Source organism: Heterodontus francisci, chromosome 3 (assembly GCF_036365525.1).
Source record: "Heterodontus francisci isolate sHetFra1 chromosome 3, sHetFra1.hap1, whole genome shotgun sequence".
Taxonomy (NCBI): Eukaryota; Metazoa; Chordata; class Chondrichthyes; order Heterodontiformes; family Heterodontidae; genus Heterodontus; species Heterodontus francisci.
This window is the reverse complement of record NC_090373.1, coordinates 196,441,265-196,454,395: the sequence shown is the minus strand read 5'-3', so window position 1 is coordinate 196,454,395 and position 13,131 is coordinate 196,441,265. Positions and strand designations below refer to the sequence as shown.

Sequence of the window (13,131 nt, the reverse complement as noted above, 5' to 3'; positions counted from 1 at the left end):
CCATGAATGTATTGGCAGGAGTGACCACTGCACAGTCCTTGTGGAGACGAAGTCCCGTCTTCACATTGAGGATACCATCCATCGTGTTGTGTGGCACTATCAGCGTGCTAAATGGGATTGATTCCGAACAGATCTAGCAAAGCAAAACTGGGCATCCATGAGGCGCTGTGGGCCATCAGCAGCAGCAGAATTGTACTCAGCCACAATCTGTAACCTCATGGCCCAGCATATCCCCCATTCTACAATTACCATCAAGCCAGGTGACCAACCCTGGTTCAATGAAGAGTGCAGGAGGGCATACCAGGAGCAGCACCAGGCATACCTGAAAATGACATGTCAACCTGGTGACGCTACAACCCAGGACTACTTGCATGCCAAACTGCATAAGCAGCATGCAATAGACAGAGCTAAGAGATCCCATAACCAATGGATCAGATCTAAGCTCTGCAATCCTGCCACATCCAGTCGTGAATGGTGGTGGACAATTAAACAACTAACTGGAGGAGGTGGCTCCACAAATATCCCCATCCTCAATGATGGGGGAGCCCAGCACATCAGTGCGAAAGATAAGGCAGAAGCATTTGCAAAACCTTCAGCCAGAAGTGCCGAGTTGATGATCCATCTCGGCCCCCTCCTGAAGTCCCCAGTATTACAGATGCCAGACTTCAGCCAATTCGATTCACTCCGCGTGATATCAGGAAACGACTGAAGGCACTGGATACTGCAAAGGCTATGGGTCCTGACAATATTCTGGCAATAGTACTGAAGACCTGTGCTCCACAACTTGCCACACCCCTAGCCAAGCTGTTCCAGTACAGCTACAACACTGGCATCTACCCGGCAATGTGGAAAATTGCCCAGGTATGTCCTGTACACAAAAAGCAGGACAAGTCCAATTGCTTAGCAATAACCTGCTCAGTGATGCTCAGTTTGGGTTCCACCAGGGCCACTGAGCTCCTGACCTCATTACAGCCTTGGTTCAAACATGGACAAAAGAGCTGAACTCGAGGTGAGGTGAGAGTAACTGAACTGCCCTTGATATCAAGGCAGCATTTGACCAAGTATGGCATCAAGGAGCCCGAGCAAAACTGGAGTCAGTGGGAATCAGGGGGAAAACTCTCTGCTGTTTGGAGTCATACCTAGCGCAAAGGAAGATGGCTGTGGTTGTTGGAGGTCGATCATCTGAGCTCCAGGACATCACTGCAGGAGTGCCTCAGGGTAGTGTCCTCGGCCCAATCATCATCTGCTGCTTCATCAATGACCTTCCTTCAATCATAAGGTCAGAAGTGGGGATGCTCGCTGATGATTGCACAATGTTCAGCACCATTCGCAACTCAACTACTGAAGCTGTCCGTGTAGAAATGCAGCAAGACCTGGACAATATCCAGGCTTGGGCTGATAAGTGGCAAGTCACATTTGCGCCACACAAGTGCCAGGCAATGACCATTTCCAACAAGAGAGAATCTAACCATCTCCCCTTGACATTCAATGGCATTACCATCGCTGAATCACCCACTATCAACATCCTAGGGTCTGCCATTGACCAGAAAGTGAACTGGAGTAGTCAGATAAATACTGTGGCTACAAGAGCAGGTCAGAGGCTAGGAATCCTGAGGTGAGTAACTCACCTCCTGATTCCCCAAAGTCTGTCCACCATCTACAAGGCACAAGTCAGAAGTGTGATGGAATACTCTCCACTTGCCTGGATAGGTGCAGCTCCAACAACACTCAAGAAGCTCGACACCATCCAGAACAAAGCAGCCCGCTTGATTGGCACCCCATCCACAAACATTCACTCCCCCCACCACCGACGCACAGTGGCTGCAGTGTGTACCATCTACAAGATGCACTGCAGCAACGCACCAAGGCTCCTTCGACAGCACCTTCCAAACCCGTGACCTCTACCACCTCGAAGGACAAGAGCAGCAGATGCGTGGGAACACCACCACCTGCAGGTTCCCGTCCAAGTCACACACCATCCTGACTTGGAACTATATCACCGTTCCTTCACTGTCGCTGGGTCAAAATCCTGGAACTCCTTAACAGCACTGTGGGTGTACCTACCTCACATGGACTGCAGCGGTTCAAGAAGGCAGCTCATCATCACCTTCTCAAGGGCAATTAGGGATGGGCAATAAATGCTGGCATAGCCAGTGACACCCACATCCCATGAATGAATTAAAAAAAAAAGCTCTGGACTACCCTCCCTGCACCTCTCCACCTCGCTCTCCTCTTTTATGACACTCCCTAGAACCAAGATCTTTGACCAAGCTTTTGCTCATCTGACCTAATATCTCCTCTTGTGGCTCTGTCATACTTTACTTTATGATGCTCCTGTGAAGCGCCTTGGAATGTTTTATGATGTTAAAGGCGCTATATAAATGTAAGTTACTCATTCAGGTTGAACTTCCTGCCTTCCTTCCCAGCCTATCCTTTTACTTTGTATGTTTGTTTTTTTTTCCTGGAGTGTTTTTAATGACCTCCTTCCATTGAGGGTTATCTTCAAATGTGTTTTCATTCATGTTGAAGCATGTCCTTGTCTCTGTGTCTGTTTCTGCCTGTACTGTAACTGTCACAGTAGAAGGGGCTTATTCTTTAATTACTTTTTATTTTATTGAAGTAACCAAGAGGCTTCTCTGGCTCACCCATTAACTGGGCCACGCAGACAAGGACCTTTGCTCAGTTGACTCAGGTGCGATAAGTGTCCTGAGCGGCAAAAGGAAAAAATAGCCCAGGGTTCATATTCCTGATCACCACCCAGTCAGCTCTGCCAGAAGTCTGTCAGTGAGCATAGGATTAGCATTGACAGTAATGTTTCCCCTGTTCCCCTCTAGGTTGAAAGCCTTTTGACACTCACTGTTAGGCTCAGATGTGAATCATTGCCACTTGGGTGCAGTGCCAGAGAGTGTCTGTGGAATCGCACCCTAGTGAGAGCCAGTGTCTTCAGGAGAGGCAGGGAGAAAATAGGCAGGAACCTTCAGTATGAAAGAAAAACAATCTTCCTCCTTTACAAACAACTTAATTTCAAGAATTATGACATTAAGTCATCCCCATCTGTAAAACTGAATTTGCTCAAGTTTGGCCAGGAAAGGTCACTTGCTCTTTCCCCTTTTTTTTATGACCTCTTGATATGACAATGAAAGTCTCTTTGGGGTTGACGCTGTTCTACTAGTGGATGTGAATTGATTTTAATGTTTTAGTGGGATATAAATATGTTCCTGCACCTGGTATCCTCTGGTATTGGTTTTACTGGCCTGGTATTTGGAATGTGATCTATTTGGTCTGTAACTTGCTGATTCCCATATAATTAATGTACCTGGAAACTCTTGAACATATATCCAGTGTTCATTTCACTCTTGGTGACCTTTCAGAAGCAGTTTGATCAGTACACAGCAGCAGAAATAACTAATGCACTTGGACAGAAATTTGATATCGTTATAAAGCCCAAAGATTCTGTAGGATTCCAGTTCCAGTGTGAAAGCATTATATAACTTCCTTTCATCATGTTGATGTGCTAGAGAGCATGCATGTATATCTGGTCAGAAGATGCTTGATTTTGTGAACCCTGTAGTGTATTTTATTTTTGCTAAGGCAATAAAATGTCTATCTACTGTTTTTATCTTTCATTACACAACTGATATAGCAATTAATTCAATTTAATTTTATCCTGCTAAGGAAGGCGAAGTAAGCAGACTTGTGACAGCGCCCGAGAAAGGAAAGGATCTTGAATCACGAGTTCTAGATACCTACATCATTCAGTGTCAAGCTGAGGCTCAAGAAGGTATCAATGGATGGCAGTGTGTTCCGTACTTTCAATTCTTTCCCGTTGTAACTAGTTCAACATAAAGCTGATCTCATCAAAAGTAGGGGTGTTGTTGCCGGACTAATAACCCAGAGCGTGAGAGTTTAAATCTCACCATGGTAGCTTATGTTCAGTTTTTTTTTCAAGGAAGTCTGGAAATAAAAAGTTGGTAACAGTAAAAGTGACCATGAAGCTGTCCAATTATCTCAAAAACCCAACTGATTCACTAATGTCCTTTTAGGGAAGGAAACCTGTTTTCCTTACCTGGACTGGCCATTATTTGACTCCGTGATCTAGAGTGCCTCAGCAAGTTTACCAGATCGCTACAATGCAGCCGTTCAAGATGTCCCATCAGCTCCATCTCGAGGACAACTGGCGATGGGCAAAAATGGCGGACTTGCCAGAGACGTCCACGTCCTGAGATTATATTTAAAAAATAAAAGATTTTCATGAGGGCAATGTGTTCCCTTTTGTCCACTTAACACAGTATGTTGCAGCTCTGAGCTATGTGCCAGTCCAGACGATATGTTATTTTGTGCCTTTGAATTCTTGCTCCATGAGTCCCAGTTCTTGCCCATGGGAAGGTGCAGGAAGCAGGCACTCTGCAAGGACAGAAAGTTCTATAGATTCGTCGCCTGTTACAGATCAAGATTAATAGAGCTTTAAAAGGACGAGGGACAAATAGTGTTATTACATAAAGTAACGATTCATTTGTCTTTTGATTGAAGTGACCATTGCAAGAGCCATTGAGCTGAAGCACAACTCTGGTCTGATTGCAGCTCTGGCCTATGAAACAGCCAATTTTTATCAGAAGGCTGGTAAGTTGCTCTTTCTCACTCTTTCTCTTGCACTTTTTCTTGTTCTTGTTTGCGCTCTCACTCATTCTTCCTCATTCTTGTTTGTACCCTCGCTCATGCTCTCTCACTGTCATTCTCTTACTTTCTCACTTGCACAAATACCCCTTGAAATCTGCAGAATTTTGGTGGCCATTTGTGCACTAGTGTGAATTAAGCTCATTTATCATGGAAAGAGATAATACTTTTAATTCAGAGAAAATACTCCTCAGAATGCCTTGTGGGCAAATGCATTGATGGCTCCCCTCGCTGTCTGAGTTAGTTTATCCAATGAGTAAATGAGTTTTGCAGGTTAGGAAAGTTCCTGGTACAACCTCTGGCCTGGGCTGAGCTAACTGACAGCAGTAGGAGCAGTAGTGGGGCAATTGCTAGCAATTGGCTAGAGAGAGGGAAGTCAGGCAGGGTCACTAATCGCTGTACAGCACCTCCTGCTGGATGTGGGTACATGTGGACTTGGTTGAGGATTTGGGCTGCGAAATCCCCATGGAGGAATACCATGCAACACCAACATCCGTACAGCACCTGGATTAAAATATTGTGGCCTATTTTGCACGGGATTAGTAATTGAAGCTGTATAGGACAATGTTGGATAGATCTCTGCTTATATCATTGTAGTGTTGACATTGAAACTGACAGAGAAAGCCTTTGATGTGCAATTAATGAGTTGCTGTTCTTTGTTACATCCCATTGTATGTCAGGAGTGGGAGCCCTGGCTGGTTCTTCTGTACCTGGAGGTGTTGAGGTTTCTTATAGCAAGCACACTTGCTGCCACCCCACTGAGACCAGCTCATTTGACACTGCTTGGAGATTGAATCTGGCACCTTCATGGTCTGTACAGCTCCACTACTCGCTGGATAAACTTGCTGTGCCAGGGGAGCAGGTAGGGCTTTCACTGACTGTTTGGCGATGATGGCTTACATCTCATCTTCCTTTGTCAGATCACACTCTTACCACCTTGGATCCAACCTACACAGCAAAATGGAGGAAGTACTTACAGCTCAAAAACTCCTTTTACCTTGCTTATGTAAGTGTTAAACCTGCAAATTAGAGCAGAAGTTTGCTAACTTTACAATGTTACAGTGTTCAGTGCCAGCTCATTGATCCTTGAAATATGGGATCGGATCTGATAGGCTAGTCAAAGTAGTAGCACCTTGGAGGAGATCATTTTTCTCTACCCATCCTCTGTTATATGAATAGACCATCTGCTGGGTGAGAACCAATCTGTGCGATACCTTCTCTATTTGATTGATTCACTTCATAGAACATAGAACAGTACAGGCCCTTCGGCCCATGATGTTGTGCCGACCCTTTAACCTACTCTAAGATCAAACGACCTACATACCCTTCATTCTACTATCATCCATGTACCTATCCAAGAGTCGCTTAAATGTCCCTAATGTATCTGCTTCTACTACCACCTCTGGCAGTGCATTCCACGCACCCACCACTCTCTATGTAAAGAACCTACCTCTGACATCTCCCCTAAACCTTCCTCCAATCACCTTAAAATTATGCCCCCTGGTGATAGCCCTTTCCGCCCTCGGAAAAAGTCTCTGGCTATCCACTCTATCTATGCCTCTCATCATCTTGTACACCTCTATCAAGTCACCTCTCATCCTTCTTCGCTCCAATGAGAAAAGCCCTAGCTCCCTCAACCTTTCTTCGTAAGACATGCCCTCCAGTCCAGGCAGCATCCTGGTAAATCTCCTCTGCACCCTCTCTAAAGCTTCCACATCCTTCCTATAATGAGGCGACCAGAACTGAACACAATATTCCAAGTGTGGTCTAACTAGGGCTTTATAGAGCTGCAGCATAACCTCGCGGCTCTTAAACTCAATCCCCCTGTTAATGAAAGCCAACACACCATACGCCTTCTTAACAACCCTATCAACTTAGGTGGCAACTTTGAGGGATCTATGGATGTGGACCCCAAGATCCCTCTGTTCCTCCACACTGCCAAGAATCCTATCTTTAAGCCTGTATTCTGCATTCAAATTCGACCTTCCAAAGTGAATCACTTCACACTTTTCCAGGTTGAACTCCATCTGCCATTTCTCAGCCCAGCTCTGCATCCTGTCAATGTCCCATTGCAACCTACAACAGCCTTCCACACTATCCACAACTCCAGCAACCTTTGTGTCATCGGCAAACTTACTAACCCAGCCTTCCACTTCCTCATCCAAGCCATTTATAAAAATCACAAAGAGCAGAGGTCCCAGAACAGATCCCTGCGGAACACCACTGGTCACCGAGCTCCAGGCTGAATACTTTCCATCTACTACCACCCTCTGACTTCTATGGGCCAGCCAATTCTGTATCCAGACTGCCAAATTTCCCTGTATCCCATGCCTCCTTACTTTCTGAATGAGCCTACCATGGGGAACCTTATCAAACGCCTTGCTAAAATCCATATGCACCACATCCACTGCTCTTCCTTCATCAATGTGTTTTGTCACATCCTCAAAGAATTCAATAAGGCTTGTGAGGCATGACCTGCCCCTCACAAAGCCATGCTGACTATCTCTAATCAAACTATGCTTTTCCAAATAATCATAAATCCTGTCTCTCAGAATCCTCTCCAATAATTTGCCCACCACCGACGTAAGACTGACTGGTCTGTAATTCCCAAGGTTATCCCTATTCCCTTTCTTGAACAAGGGAATAACATTTGCCACCCTCCAATCATCTGGTACTACTCCAGTGGACAGTGAGGACGCAAAGATCATCGGCAAAGGCGCGGCAATCTCTTCCCTCGCTTCCCGTAATATCCTTGGGTATATCCCGTCTGGCCCCGGGGACTTATCTATCCTCATGTCTTTCAAAATTTCCAACACATCCTCCTTCTTAACATCAACCTGTTCGAGCATATCAGCCTGTTTCACGCTGTTCTCACAAACGACAAGGTCCCTCTCACTAGTGAATACTGAAGCAAAGTAGTCATTAAGGACCTCCCCTACCTCCTCCGACTCCAGGCACGTTCCCTCCACTATCCCTGATCGGCCCTACCCTCACTCTGGCCATCCTCTTGTTCCTCACATAAGTGTAGAACGCCTTGGGATTTTCCTTAATCCTACCCGCCAAGACTTTTTCATGTCCCCTTCTAGCTCTCCTAAGTCCATTCTTCAGTTCCTTCCTGGCTACCTTGTAACCCTCTAGAGCCCTTTCTGATCCTTGCTTCCTCAACCTTAAGCTTCCTTCTTCCTCTTGACTAGCTGTTCCACATCTCTTGTCATCCAAGGTTCCTTCACCCTACCATCCCTTCCTTGCCTCATCGGGACAAACCTATCCAGCAGTCACAGCAAGTGCTCCCTAAACAACCTCCACATTTCTGTCGTGCATTTCCCTGAGAACATCTGTTCCCAATTTAAGCTCCCCAGTTCCTGCCTAATAGCATTGTAATTCCCCCTCCCCCAATTAAATATTTTCCCATCCCGTCTGCTCCTATCCCTCTCCATGACTCTAGTAAAGGTCAGGGAGTTGTGATCACTATCACCGAAATGCTCTCCCACCGAGATCTGCCACCTGGCCTGGTTCATTGCCAAGCACCAAATCCAAAATCGCCTCCCCTATCGTCGGCCTATCTACATATTGAGTCAGGAAACCTTCCTGGACACACCTGACAAAATCTGCTCTATCCAAACTATTTGCACTAAGGAGGTTCCAATCAATATTAGGGAAGTTGATGTCACCCATGACAACAACCCTGTTACTTCTGCATCTTTCCAAAATCTGCCTCCCAATCTGTTCCTCCGTGTCTCTGTTGCTATTGGGCGGTCTATAGAAAACTCCCAATAAAGTGACTGCTCCTTTCCTGTTTCTGACTTCCACCCATACTGACTCAGTAGACAAACCTTCCTCGACGACCTCCCTTTCTGCAGCTGTGATACTATCTCTGATTAGCAATGCCACTCCCCCACCTCTTTTACCTCCCTCCCTATTCCTTTTGAAACATCTAAACCCGGAACATCCAACATCCATTCCTGCCCCTGTGATATCCAAGTCTCCGTAATGGCCACAACATCGTAGCTCCAAGTACTGATCCATGCTCTAAGTTCATCACCCTTATTCCTGACACTTGCATTAAAATAGACACACTTCAACCCATCATACTGGCTGCAACTTTGCCCTGTCAACTGTCTAACCTTCCTCACAGACTCTCTGCACTCTGTATCTGCCTGTTCAACAGCTACCCCATCCACTGATCCGTAGCTCCTGTTCCCATCCTCCTGTCAAACTAGTTTAAACTAGGGCGGCACAGTGGCGCAGTGGTTAGCACCGCAGCCTCACAGCTCCAGGGACCCAGGTTCGATTCTGGGTACTGCCTGTGCGGAGTTTGCAAGTTCTCCCTGTGTCTGCGTGGGTTTCCTCCGGGTGCTCCGGTTTCCTCCCACATGCCAAAGACTTGCAGGTTGATAGGTTAATTGGCCATTATAAATTGCCCCTAGTATAGGTAGGTGGTAGGGAAATATATAGGGACAGGTGGGGATGTGATAGGAATATGGGATTAGTGTAGGATTAGTATAAATGGGTGGTTGATGGTCAGCACAGACTCGGTGGGCCGAAGGGCCTGTTTCAGTGCTTTATCTCTAAACTAAACTAAACTAAACTAAACCCTCCCGAAGAGCTCTAGCAAACCTTCCGCCCAGGATATTGGTGCCCCTCCCGTTCAGATGCAACCCGTCCTTCTTGTACAGGTCCCACCTTCCCCAGAAGCTATCCCAATGATCCACATATCTGAAGCCCTCCCTCCTGCACCAGCTCTGTAACCACGTGTTCAGCTGCACTCGCTCTCTGTTTCTAGCCTCACTAGCACGTGGCACCGGTATCAATCCTGAGATTACTACTCTGCTCGTCCTGCCTTTTAGCTTCCAACCTAACTCCCTATATTCGCTTTTCAGGTCCTGATCCCTTTTCCTAGCTACGTCATTGGTCCCGATGTGTACCACGACTTCTGGCTGCCTCCCCTCCCCCTTAAGAATCCTGTAGACTCGATCCGAGACATCCCTGACCCTGGCACCCGGGAGGCAAAATACCATCCGGGAGTCTCATTAGCGACCACAGAATCTCCTGTCTGTTCCTCTAACCATTGAATTTCCTATCACTATCGCTCTCCTATTCTGCCCCCTTCCCTTCTGAGCCACAGAGCCAGGCTCAGTGCCAGAGACCTGGCCGCTGTGGCTTTCCCCTGGTAGGTCCCCCCCTCAACCGTATCCAAAATGGTATAATTATTATTGAGGGGAACGGCCACAATAATGTAACAATAATGTAATGCACGTCATTGGTACTGACATTCCGTTATACTGCAGAGCAAGATTTACAATGATGAGAAACAGGATGCTATAACTGCCTGTTTGGTGAGCTAAGTGGTCTACCTCGGCTTTGTACCCTCATCCTATCATCTGCAGTCTCTTTGCCACTTTCTCTTTTTGGCTTGTGCACCAGGCAAATCTCCCCATTTCACATAGTTATTTCACTGTTACTGAGCTGTTCATGACATTCTTAGGCTGTGGTGGAATAAAGAATGTGAGAGATTGTACTACTACTTTATTGTTGCAAAGTGTATACAGTGAGAGCCCTGCAGCTCTAATGTTCTTCACGCTTGGACTGTTGAGTTAAGGGATCAGGTTGGGGGCTTGCCTGGGGCAGCCCACACTATACCTGGGGTGGGGAGGGCTGTTGTAATGCAGGAGAGGGTTGGGGGAACCATTAATCAGCTTGGGACCCCTTTGGTTGTTGGCCTAGGGTTGGGACCACGGAACCGTACTCCCAAGAGGGATTGGTGCCTCCCACAGTAAGACAATCTGGTCATTTTTAAGCAGTGTTAGAGCAGTGTGTCGATTCAGCATCCTGTCAGGATTGTGTGCTTGTTCTTTGCAGGCATACTGTTACCATGGCCAGACCCTACTGGCCAGTGACAAATGTGGAGAAGCCATCCGATCTCTACAAGAAGCAGAGAAGTGTGAGTATAAAGAACGGGTCATTATTAACTCCACAGGGACTGTGCCTGGCACTCCTGGTTAAAAATAACCTCATCTGCCATTCATACTGTGCCTTTCTCAGGCCAACTCTGCAAGCTAGGTTTTTAGGTGCTGGAAGTGGGTACAATGCTTACAATAGTCACAGCATCGTATCTTAAATCAGGAACAGAGTTCAATGGTAGACTGATTTTTTATGATGGGTGTCTTTCATGGAATCGATTTGGTTTGAGATTATCACCACTTCTGATGCTTTCAACTTCTGTGTGTGTCAGCAGGGCTTGAACTGTTAATTGCAGCATCTGTTTAGTGGGGCTGATTCAGGTTCAGATGATCTGTGCTGATCTCAGTTAGGGTGCTGCAGTTCATCACAGTACTGCTGGGCTGAGGGAGGGAGCATGGGGGAAGGGGAGTGGCTTGAAATCAGTGGACAATCCTGTGATCCTGACAGAGTAATGTGGATATTGGATGGGAATCAAGTTGAACTGCAATGGTTAAACAGACCACTCACACAACTCTCCAGTTTTTCACACACTGGACAGCTGCTGGTCCAGTGCCGGTGAGGATTTCCCTACTTTGCTGTGAATTCACAATCTTGGTCCTAATTATTATGAGGAGGCAAATAGCACAGGCTAAGTTCCCCACTCCCCCACAAAAAAGGCCCAGAGCATAAAAAGCTTTAATTACTAGTCACCCCAGCCTCTTGCATGCCTCCCAGCAATTCATATTTTCAGTCCAGGAGCAAGTAGACATAAAGACTGGATGAAAAATGTGCCTCCTCCAAAACACGGTATCCACACTCTGGCAATGGGGAGGGTGAGGAATTGCACTGGAAACTCTCCCAATTGTTATTTTAAACTTCTAAGTTTCATCAAAAAAATCTTTACTTTTCAGGTGCAAAACACTGTCTCTTTATTTAAGAGGTTCCTGTGCTGGATTTCTGGTATGTTAGAAGATACTGGTCATTGATGACTTAGATAAAAAGAACAACTTACATTTATATAGTGCCTTTAAATAAAACGTCCCAAGGTGCTTCACAGGAGCATTATAAAACCAAGTATGACACCAAGCCACGTAAGGAGATATTAGGTCAGATGGCCAAAAGCTTAGTCAAACAGGTAGGTTTTAAAAAGTGTCTTAAAGGAGGAAAGCGGGACTGTATTGAAGAGTTTTTGGCCTACCTGGCATCAATGCAGTGTATCCATGAGGTTGAGAGCTTCATGGAGTTCTGAGCCATTGGGCTGGTGGGGAGGGGGTGGGGGGGAAGAGGTAGAATGTCCAGATTGGAAGAGGGCTAATTTCACCGTGTTGAAAAGGGATAAAAACAAGAAATGCTGGAACCACTCAGCAGGTCTGGCAGCATCTGTGAAAAGAGAAGCAGAGTTAACGTTTCGGGTCAGTGACCCTTCTTCGGAACTGACAAATATTAGAAAAGTCACAGGTTATAAGCAAGTGAGGTGGGGGTGGGGCAAGAGATAGGTCGGATGAAACGAAAGATGAAATGAAACTGCGTAGTAGAACAGCTTTGAGATAAGGTGAGGCGGTGCTGCTGGAGAGAGAGGGATCTAGCCAGGGTAGAGTGAAACCAAAGACTGGCAGGAAGAACTGTATCAGAACAATGGGTTATCTTTAAGGAAGAGGTGCTTCAGGTACAGGTTTGGTACATTCCAACAAGGGCGAAAGGTAGGGGAGCCAAGCACAGGGCTCCTTGGATGACGCGGGAGATGAAAATTATGATGAAACAAAAAAAAGGGTGTATGATGTATGTCAGGTGAACTCGTCAAGTGAGAACCAGGCCATGTAAAATAAGTTGAGAGAGGAGGTGAAGAGGAAAATAAGACTGACAGAGAATATGAAAGTAGAATAGCACTCAACATAAAAGGAAACCCAATGATCTTTTACTGGCATGTAAATAGTAAGTGAGAAGCAAAAGAAGGAGTGGGGCCTATTAGGAACAGAGAGGGTAATATATGCTTAGAGGGGCCAGGCAAGGCTAATATACTTAATGAGTACTTTCTAGCAGTGTTCACTAAGGAAATGGAGGCTGACAAAATATCAGTAGAAGCAGAGGCAATGGATAGAATAAAAGTTGAGGGGGGGAGGTACTAAAAAGCCTGGCTATGCTTCGGGTAGATAAGTCACCTGGGGCTTGCGTCCCAGGCTACTAAAGGAAGTGGGGATGGAGATAGCGGAAGGGCTTTCCATAATCTTCCAATCTTCCCTGGATATGGGTGGAGGTGCCGGGGATTGGAGAGTGACAAATGTGATACCCTTATTCAAGAAAAGGTGTAAGGACAGTCCTAGCAACTACAGGCCAGTTAGTTTAACATCAGTGATGGGAAAGGTTTTAGAAACAATAATCAGGAAAAAAAATCAACAGACGCTTGGAGAGGTTCAAATTAATTAAGGATAGCGAGCATGGATTTGTAAAAGGCAGATCGTGCTTGATAAATCTAATTGAATTTTTTGTTGAAGTAACAGAGAAGGTTGATGAAGGGAA

General features: G+C 46.0%; 1 protein-coding gene across 3 annotated transcripts in view; it reads left to right on the top strand.

Annotated features, from left to right (window-relative positions):
• Nucleotides 1-13,131, top strand: part of brox (BRO1 domain and CAAX motif containing) — an 88,833-nt gene that overhangs the window by 60,894 nt on the left and 14,808 nt on the right. For all 3 annotated transcript variants that reach the window (XM_068028095.1, XM_068028079.1, XM_068028087.1), the window contains exons 6-9: nucleotides 3,676-3,781; nucleotides 4,531-4,620; nucleotides 5,595-5,680; nucleotides 10,534-10,615. In XM_068028095.1, the coding sequence (XP_067884196.1) occupies nucleotides 3,676-3,781; nucleotides 4,531-4,620; nucleotides 5,595-5,680; nucleotides 10,534-10,615 (364 nt within the window). The remainder of the gene's footprint in view (nucleotides 1-3,675; nucleotides 3,782-4,530; nucleotides 4,621-5,594; nucleotides 5,681-10,533; nucleotides 10,616-13,131) is intronic.